Source organism: Styela clava, chromosome 9 (assembly GCF_964204865.1).
Source record: "Styela clava chromosome 9, kaStyClav1.hap1.2, whole genome shotgun sequence".
Taxonomy (NCBI): Eukaryota; Metazoa; Chordata; class Ascidiacea; order Stolidobranchia; family Styelidae; genus Styela; species Styela clava.
Genome location: NC_135258.1, coordinates 1,841,067 through 1,851,471, shown reverse-complemented (window position 1 = coordinate 1,851,471; position 10,405 = coordinate 1,841,067). Strand labels below are relative to the sequence as shown.

General features: G+C 37.4%; 1 protein-coding gene across 1 annotated transcript; it reads right to left on the bottom strand.

Annotated features, from left to right (window-relative positions):
* Positions 1–2,067: 2,067 nt before the first annotated feature.
* Positions 2,068–10,323, bottom strand: LOC120338969 (protein RER1-like). The gene is made up of 5 exons (XM_039406992.2): positions 10,020–10,323; positions 8,715–8,820; positions 7,411–7,489; positions 6,149–6,284; positions 2,068–5,236 (listed from the first exon to the last, which is right to left on the bottom strand). Exons 1-5 carry the CDS (start codon positions 10,179–10,181, stop codon positions 5,147–5,149), a joined length of 573 nt encoding a protein of 190 aa, XP_039262926.1. The 5' UTR covers positions 10,182–10,323; the 3' UTR covers positions 2,068–5,146.
* Between the last annotated feature and the right edge of the window lie 82 nt (positions 10,324–10,405).

The window sequence follows — 10,405 nt, the reverse complement described above, 5'->3', positions numbered from 1 at the left end:
TATTATTCACAGTAGAATTTTAGTTTCGAAGTAGGTTTGATATGGCAAAATTCACTAATGGGTGGGTACTAAGTCTTGGCACTTGGTTGGGATAAGATTCACATATTTATCCCGGGTCGATAAGACGGCTTAACCACATAACGAACCACGGCCTCGCGTCCGGTTATCAGTTCCATGTCGGGTATGGATTAGTAAGCCAGTTATTAGTTTCAGATGCATGGACGTTAAAGTGGAGAGGCCGTAACTGACCAATGGTTACACCACCACAACGGTGAGGAGTCCAGCAATACCCTCGTACGTAATTTTTCCCCACAGGAGAGTACAGGAGAGTAATGATTAGCGTGATGCGACGAGCCTAATTAGGAAAGCCTAACCAGGAGTAAGATAAAGTACTTGGTCTCAATCCCAGTGTCCACCACCTAAAGAGGAATTAAGATTTAAACTGGTTTCCACTCGGGAGAATTCATAGTTCCCTTTGAATCTTCTCACACGGAGTATAATATTTATTGAGTAATAGGTATTTTAGTGGTGTTAATCAAAATCTCACACATAAACTCCAAAAAGACTACAGGCTGTCCATAAAGTCTTGTTGAAATTTTTGAAATTGCAAAAGGAAATTCATCGATACCGTATATTGTTTTGGCCTTCGCAGATGTATTAAATGAATTAAAATACTTGAACAATTACTGATTAAAACACAACAAACCTGGTTAAGATATATTGAGAACTGACTTCATAACAAAATCGAAATTGTGAATGGACTTTATGGACACCCTGTACAGTCCAACGTTTTTTAGAAATTGGGAGTGAAAATTTAGGTGCTCCTGAAGTATTCGTACCAAGATGGCGTACAACCTGAACATAGTATGGGTACCAGGTTAGGGTTGTGCGTCATCTTGGTACGAATACTTCCGGAGCGCCAAAATTTATGTCAATCCCGAGTTAGAGCGCAGGTCTTTTTTTATTTCTTATTCAACAGTTATTCTCACATTAGTCTAAACAAGGTCTCGTATAATCAGCCACAGATAACAAACAAAATATAAAGAGTCATCATTTTCGGGAGGACAAGTCAAGTTTATTTTTTCCAACCAGTAAAAGACAAAAATCATTCAAAAGTGCTATTTACGTTACTTGGGAAAGGAAGCAGCAGGAACCAAAACTAGTTATCGAGCAACGACACCCAAGGTTCAAATATCTAATTCGACTGCCTGTACTCTCCTATGGGGGAAGGAGAGTTTTAAAATTACAATCATTAATGGTAAATACCATATGAATTCTGGGTGCTCCCGAAGTACGTGCCCCAAGATGGCACACGACCTGAATATAGTATAGTACCAGATTAGGGTTCAGGTTGTGCGTCATCTTGGTGCACATAGTTCCGGGGCACCGAATTCTGCGAAATTCCAGGAGGAGGACATGAAACTTTCCTGGTTCAGCATTACCCAATTTATTACACCAAAGGTGAGGGAGTGGGACTTGAGCCCCAGATGTGTAATCGACGTTGCCTACACAGTTAGGTCTAATACTTTACGTCAAGGGTGTGCAACCTTCAGTACAGGAGGGCCAGATACAAATAACAGTGTGGAACTGCGGGCTGCATATTTATTTAACATAGGCTTCTTAGTAGTATTTATGGATCTTATGACGTGCGTAGTTCGCTTCACGCAAGCCAGCTGTTAGGAATTGGAATTACTCACGCACACCAGATTAAACTAAACTGAAAACTTGTTTCAAGCCGGACACGATTCAAAATTGACACTCTTCCACAGGCCGCAGTGTTGCACACCCCTGCTTCATGCCTTTGCGCACAAATTCAAAAATTTGACATTTGACCCTAATTTTAGAGGCGCTCCTGAAGTATGTGCACCAAGATGGCGCACATCTAGCTGAACCCTAGCCTGGTACACACATCTTGGTGCACATACTTCTGGAGTTCTGTTTTAGGTACTAAGTCAACAGAAAATTAACAATTTTCTCCAAGAGCAGGCGGGACCACACAAAACGCTTTGGCAGGCCGCAGTAGGGCTATCTTTGTTGCATAGCCATATAGAAACATGGACAATACTGTTAAATTGTCTATACTTTTATTTGAACAAAATTACATGAAATAAACAAATACATTCGTACACTTCATAAAATCATTTTCTTACACGAAGAATCCTAGACCAAACACTTGGTGGGGTAATGATACTTTTTTTTACCCCTCACTGCAACAAAAGTTTTGCGACTAGTACCGGCCCCATTGGAAATAATCAGTATAGTGTAAAACGAACTTGTGCCTGCTAAATAACGACTATATATTTTATGATTATGAATTTTTGTTGAGAATACCGATGAAAATAGCGTCATAATGACATCGATAGCTACACTGTGCTTAATATTATATAAACGTTAGCCTAGCTGTAGTAAATAAAACTGTTTTTTAATCATAATTTTTCATATGAGTTTTGAGCCTTCGTAACCAAGTCTATAATCTGTAAGTAGCCCATTCAGAAAAATAATTGCGAAGGTATACAATTTGTATCAGTTAATTAGATGTTGCAAAAACGTAAAATAAGTTGAACAGAATTTTAAAATGACTCAGAGTTAGGTCTGTTGGGATTTGAATTTTTGATAAAAAAGGATGACAAAAAAATTGATGCGGTTTTGGAGTCACATACCTCTCATGTAAAATATTAGATACACAATTCGTAGCCTGGTTCTCAAACGAAAAGTGTTTTGAAGCCTGTGAAGAAGCTGAGTAATATTTACCGAGACCCAAAATAAATTTATAAAAATAGATAAAAAAAAAACACATTGTTACTTGTCAACTAATTTTCTGAGTAAATTAAAATTACTTTATTTAATTACCGTTGTCAAATTTGGCTTATTGTTACTGCTTAGACAGTTCTAAAAGCCTTACATCTGTAATTTGTAGCTTATTGTTAGCTACCTATTTTTGAAGTGGGCCGCGATACTTGACAAATTCAAAAAGTGGGCACATCTTAGAAAGTTCGAGAACCACTTTTGTAAGAAGTCAAATCCAAGGGAGGGGAGGAAATTTCAGGCTTCCACTACTTTTTTTATCATATCATAAGTTAAATAAAAAAAAAACAATAGATAGGACAACTAAAAGCACCATTTATTGCTTAAAAATATTGTGTTTAGCTAAAACACACTTCTCAGGAAGAGTGCGTGTTCATATCAAAATAGTTGGGTACACTAGAATTCTGGGGTTTAGCGAAGTGAAAGCCGTAACTCTTTAAATAATGCCAAACAAAAATATGTTATAAATTTATCACCAAAACAGCTCTTATAACTCCAAGTAGAAATGTAATGTAATTTTTAACAATTTTTGAAAAAAAATTTGTCTGACGCAGAATAGATACATGGACTTATCCAATCTAAGCGTAGTCACACATACCGACTCAGAAGTAAGAAGACTCAGTTTCTGGACAATCTGTGAAAGCCCTAATAAAAATATTGTTAGCTAGTTATTTTGAGGTGGGCCGCAAGAATTGACAAATTCTAAAAAAGGGTCCTAATAATAAAAAGAGCAAAAACAGATTATCTTATTGCTGGCTAGTCCTACTTAATAAAGATTATTCTACTAAAAATTAAAAAGTGAACATTTTCATATATTTGCACATTATTCCAGCATCGAATAAATGGGAACACTGCATAGCAGCGATGTGGGAAAATATAAGATAAATTAAAGACAATTTTCTCAAAAGCTTTTTATACATCGCCCTCCCGATGAACAAGGCTCTGTCTGTATAAGCAGCCAACGATGTATTTTGTAGCAACTATCTTTGGAAAGAGCAAAATCTTCCCATTTTAACATCGGCCAACCGTGCATTATAGAGCCAAAAAGGCTACAGGAATGGTGACGGCCCATGAGTCGGGGTCACGGCCCATCAGGAAAAATTCAATTATAACTTCCCAAAATTTTCAATTTTTACAAAATTGCCAATATTCAAACCAAAAAAAATATACTCGTGTAGTATGTGTACCAGGTTAGGGTTAGGACAAAATTTGTTCAGATATTTCACATTATAGTTCTATTACGAGTTCGGGGACTGTCTGTGTTAGTCATGTGAATTGTCCCTTTACACAACTTGATGGGCCGATCCCAAATCGATGGGCCGTGGCCCCGGCCCATGGGCCGTAGAGGAGTCGCCACTTCCACTCAAAAAAGGGGTGTTGGCCACAGAAAAAGGGAGTTTTTAATGTATTACTTATATGGCATGCATACATGAAAAAATGTTACATTCGATATAAAAGGATCGAGAATGTTTCATCAACTTCAATTACGGATTTTATACCAACTGGGGTGGGGGGGTTCCCGATTTTATACCTTAGAAAAAGATTGTGATATTGCAACAGAAAAAATTGTTGAATATTTAGCATTATGTGTAATAATCCTGATGACAGTTAAATTTTCTTTCGATTTGGCTTTAAACTTTAAAGGGTTAAAATTATCTGGGATGGGGATTACCCCTTTGTATGAGAGGGAAAAAAGAGTCTTGTTGCCCTACCGATATGACGTGCATACATGAGGAGAGCGTGCCAATTTTAGATAATTTAGTATACACATGCTTTCAGTATACACATTATGTGTAGAAGGGTTCTCAATTATCTTGAATTATGATTAGAGAGGTCATAAATACAATTTAATATTATCTGGGAGGAGAAATAACCCTCCCAATGCTTTCTACATATACATTATGCGTATACAGGGTCCTCAATTATTCCAAATTTTGGTTGAGAGGGGTCCTAAATACGACTCGATAACATATGGGAGTGGGGATTACCCTTTTTATATAGTGGACAATTCGATCTATATATATAGTGTGTAATAATTGTCTGTTCCATTGCAAAAATAGTTGAACAATTTTTTTTTAATTACTGAGGAGGGGAAATACCCTTTTTTCTCAAATTCTCAAGGGAGAATAACCTTTTGCATTCATATGTTGCAAAGTCTATTAAACTTAAATGTTTTTTTTTATTATTGAAGAGGGGATATACCCTTTCCCATCCATATGTCGCAAGATCTGTTTATCTAAAATTTTCTTAAATTAATGAGGAGGGGAAATACCCTTTTCATCCGTATGTTGCAAAGTCTGTTTAACTAAAATTGTCTTAAATTATCATTCAGTTTTCATGATTACGAAGAGAAGACTTTTCCTGTGTCTTCCTTGCCCTTGTATTTTGTCTTTCCAGTGGTAAATGGGAGGTATCGGTACTTTATCATGTGCTGTAAATAAAATATGTGAATAATTAGAATGAGCTATTTATGCCGGAGAGAGGAAAGACGATTGGGATGACTTATTGCAGGGAAAATATTACATGGATTATAATATTATCACTACTTAGGACAGGATGGGGTAGGATTTCCATATTAATCTTTGGGAAGAAAAGTTGGTGAAGTGATGTGATAAATGGCTTATTAATGAAGTAGGCAGATAATCAGAAAGTGCACTATAAAAGATAGGATAACATTTTAACGAGAATATAGGTCGAAGACCGAAGACTGGGATCCCCCAAAACAGCGCTATTACTCCATAGTGACACCATGTGTCGTATCACTAATTAATTAATAACTTGCTAATTATACAACATAATTCATCGAATATCAATAGGCTTCTGCTCCAAGCTATGATGAATGCACATGCAAAATTTGGAGCAGATTCAAACTCGCTTTCGTGAGATATCGCGTGCATCTAACAGACAGACAAACACCTATCAACATACTTACCGATAAAAATCGATAAGTTATAATTCACCAGAGAGGAAAGTGAAACAATAGTTTAATCAGATGGTGAACACAGTCTTAAATAAGACTCAGTCAGCTTGACAACGAACGCTCGCCACCGCACCTTTGATTACCGTGCGAGTGTTCGCAGGTTCAATGTCCATGCTGGGATAAATATGCGCAGAACAATTACTGAACTCCTTGCTTTCGTAGGGTGGTTAACGTTACTACTGGTTGGTTACGACTTCCTCAACTCTTACATCCATGCTTCCAAAAACAAATAACTGGCTAACTAATCCCACGCCAGACATTGACTGAATATAGGCCATGGCTCACCATATCATTAAGCCAGCTTATCACTACATATAAATGTAAAAACCATATTATTATCCCATAAAACAAAAACACATTTACCTTTATTTGTCTCTTCATTGTGACACAAAATAGAATGATAAAATACATCACTAAGATGGGCCAGAAGACAGGAACATTGAATAATTCAAAGAACGTACAAAACGTGGCGATGAGAATCGCTTTTACTGCTGAGTGCCTGAAAAAATATGACAGTCGTCAGTCAGTTAGTAGAGGCAAAATCAAACATCTTTTCCAAATTGAATGATACAAATTTACTACTACTAATAGCCAAATTTTACAACTTTTTTGGATGAGAAATGTAGCTACAGAATTATTGTTTTTTGCAATTATTGACACAACCGCTTTGATACTTTCGGTACTTGGACTACTTTCATGTCGATAGATTCGAGCAGTGCTCTCGTTTATTCTATTCAAGGCACATTCATCAATTAATCTAACCCAATTCCAGTCAAAGCTTAACCTTTACTACTCAATATCTTCCAGTGCAGTGGTTCGCAACTTTTTTTAACTTGTGAGTTGTGGCCTCATTCCGGAGGTTTTTCGCACTCCTGGTCAGTTTATCATTCCAGTGGTATTTATAGTGTTTTTTTTGATTGGTAGGTTCGAAATATGTTAAAACAATTCATGCTCAACAAAGTGAAAACACCTTGTGAAATAACCTTATCAAGCAATGAAACTAAGGAAAAGTAGAATTAGTTTTGCAGCTAACATTGTGGCCCCCTTGGAGCAAGTGCAGTTTTAAGTATTCTGTGGCGTCTGCAGCTGCCGCAAAACCATGGCGGTATTTCCATACCATGGCCGCTACGGCCAAACCTATGGCCGGCTGACTTTTTAGCTGCCACAAACCAATATCGAGCTGCCGTTGCTGCGGCAGCAAATTGAAAACCAATGGCAGGTAAAATTTTGCTGCCGTAACCGCGGCAGGTGGGCCGTAAAGATAGGGCTGTCCCTTATGGTGACAAATATTGGGTAAGTTGGAACGTTTTTCTTAAGGATACAGTTTTGATGGATTTGGGGTTAGGGTTAGGGTTTAAGTAGATATAATTCCGCATGATCAATTCAAATGTGGTACAATAATTTGTGAATATACCGTTAATACTGATTACTGAATACTGAATAGCGCCATAAAACCATGGCAAGAGCTGCCGCGGTTTGTTCGTGGCCGGAGCCAAGAAGTGGTAAGAACTGCGCCTCCCTTGGTGGGTCACAAGACTACGGTTGGGAACCGCTGTCATAAAGATTGATATGTACCGGGATTGCTTCTCGTGAAACTTTCATTTATGCGCACAAGCTTTACTCACCAAAACTTGAACTCTGGTAACCTTCTAATAAATGGACGGAATTCTTCGCCTGACTTGGTAGGTAGTTCAGGTCCTTCATCTGGAACAAGATGAAATTAGTCGTTAATTAGGTACTCCAGAAGTATGTGCACCAAGATGGCGGACATTAAAGTACAAAATTTAATTTAAAGTTTAATTTCTACATATCAAAGTATATTTCATATTCAAAATTATGTATGGTAGAATTATTGCCATTGCCGTAGTGTGTGAACCAAGATGGCGGACACCGGAACATTGTATGTGTACCAGGTTTAGGTTAGACCATAATTTTATTCTGATTTACCTTATTTTAGTTCTGTTACGAGTTTGGGGACTAGCCAAGTGACTCCCGTAGTATTTGTACCTGAAATTATGGCCTAACCCTAACCTGATACACATACTACGCTAGAGTGTCCACCATCTTGGTTCACATACTACGGGAGTACCGAATTATTTGGCTTGGGCCAGGTCTGAGGAGATGGTTAGATATTACAATGACCCCGGCTGCAGCTTCAGAGCATTTGACCTATGGCTCTGGCTCAGCACCGAACCTGCATATTCTACCTCCCAGGTGGTGGGTCAGAACCCAACCTTTTTGAAATGTAAAAAGGGAGCATTTTCCTGTAGAATACATAGCAAGTTTTCGTAGCCTGGAACGCTTTTTATACTTCTAAAAGACTGAAAATTGTCATTTTATACTAAATTTAAAACTGCTATAATAGACTGCGTAACTAACTGTTGGGGTTACGTGAAACTAACTACCTTTCCTTGCTCTATGCCTTTGCGCAGGTGGATACGTACGCGTATAACGCAAGGATGCTATAGCAAGAGTGAAAATGACTATTCTATTTATTTCAAGAGTCTTGCAGCACACTAACACAAATGTATTTCTGTAACGTTTCGTCTGACCAAGGTCAGACTTCTTCAGACAAGTATGACATCGGTTAGACAAAACGTTACAGAAATGTATTTGTGTAAGTGTGCTGCAAAACTCTTGAATTAAATAGAATAGTCGGTGCTCCCGAAGTATGCGAACCAAGATGGCGGACATCGGAACGTAACATGGGTAACAGGTTAGGGTTAGGCGATAATTTTTTTCCAATTTTCCTTATTTTAGTCCTATTATCAGTTCGAAGACTAGCCAAGAGCCTCCCGTAGTATTTATACCTAAAATTATGGCCTAACCCTAACCTAGTACACATATTACATTCCGATGTCCGCCATCTTGGTTCGCATACTTCGGGAGCCCCGAATAGTCCATAAAAAATCAGAAAACGAACACTTACCATCCGAATCATCGCTGTAAGCTGACGGATCCACCTTCGGAGAAAGGAAGGCGATGAATAGATTGAGGTGATAAATCGCGAGTGCATATGTGACGATGTACCAACCCTAGAAATCAAAAAGAAAGATTAAAGTTTATTGGAAACATAATTTTGAATTCCCATTATTGAGTAACTGCAGAAACTTCCGAGATACGATTGATAAAAATTGAATAATCAGTCATGCGACACGAATTCACCTTTGACATTTTATAAATAATATTTGCATATCGAAAAAGTTTGCTAGTGGATTTATGAAAAATGTTTGATTGAATAAAATAAAGGATGCAAACTAGAATTAGAAATTCTATCAAAAATATGAAGAAATCTCTAAAGACGACGATCAATCACCACGGGTGGACAGAGTAGAGTTCCCTGCCACATACTTCAGAGCTTCGGTACTTGATGCCCAAATGCAGCATGGTAATTCTAAAACCTAATTCTGTTATCACTCTTCAGATCACTCTGGATTCGGTATTGTGAATTGCCCATCCCCACTGGCACCCATGTTGCAATCATAAATAAATATCTTTTCGTGCATTATTAAAAGGTGGCGACTCGTATATCTGCAACTTTGCCTCAAAGTTGCGATTTTATTTAAATTTATGTTAAATCATTTAAGTTTATTCATCTGATTTATACTTCATAAAATTTGGCCTTTTTCACAATGTTTCTTTCCACTGGACGTGACCGTTTTCATTAAAACCAAGAGAAAATCAAGACTGAAATGAAAAAAACAGAATACTGAATCCAGAGGATTCGAATCTCAAAGAATTCAATCCAAAATGATTCAATAACAGGATTCGCTTTCTGCCTTTTCGACGTCGATTTCCAATTAAATAACATAGGTAATATATTCACAATTTCTCTTAAAATTTAATCGACTAATGTGGTGGGACAATGTCCACATTTGAATAACAATACAAATAGAATAGGAATCGGTATTCTGGATTCGATTTAAGTATTCAAGAATAGTAAATTATCCTATATTGCCCAACTCTTAATCAAGAAAAAAAATATTGCTCCAAAAGTATGTAAACCAAGATGGCGGACACCGGAACGCAGTATGTGTACCAGGCCATAATTTTATTGCAATTTTCCTTATTTTAGTTATATTACAAGTTTGGGGACTAGCCAAGTGACTCCTGTAGTATTTGTACCTGGAATTATGGCCTAACCCTGACCTGGTACACATACTACGTTCCGGTGTCCGCCATCTTGGTTCACATAATACAGGGGCACCGAAAAAATGAAGAAAATGCAAATTACCTTAAGTATGTAGACTCTGACGAAATAAAGTAGATAAAGAGCGGAAAATGCGACCCATCTTGGAATTAGATGAGGGACAGTTCGATCTAAACATGTCTGGTAAACTCTTGCAATTTTAGTTGTAACAGGTGTAGAAGGTGGGGCGGAATCTTCTTTCTCCATTTGGCAGAATTGTTTTAAATAATTCCCACTCAGATAAAATACTGCTAAATTGACTAGTTTTTGATAATAGTTGATTCTGATAATTTCTTTGTACTTAGACAGTCATTTTCCTAACGTTTAAGTACTCTGCAATAAAAGAATAGGTTTTTATGAGGGACGATAATGTTTCATTTACAACACAAACAGCATTAATGTGATGGATGGGGTTACTATTAACTGCACAT

Excerpts from the sequence above, each read along its gene's own strand:
- LOC120338969 (XM_039406992.2), bottom strand. The coding sequence starts at position 10,181 with ATGGAGAAAGAAGATTCCGCCCCACCTTCTACACCTGTTACAACTAAA. Across the intron at positions 7,490-8,714 it reads TTACAGCGATGATTCGGATG|ATGAAGGACCTGAACTACCT; the intron begins GTAAGTGTTCGT and ends ATCTTGTTCCAG. Across the intron at positions 6,285-7,410 it reads TTACCAGAGTTCAAGTTTTG|GCACTCAGCAGTAAAAGCGA; the intron begins GTGAGTAAAGCT and ends ATATTTTTTCAG.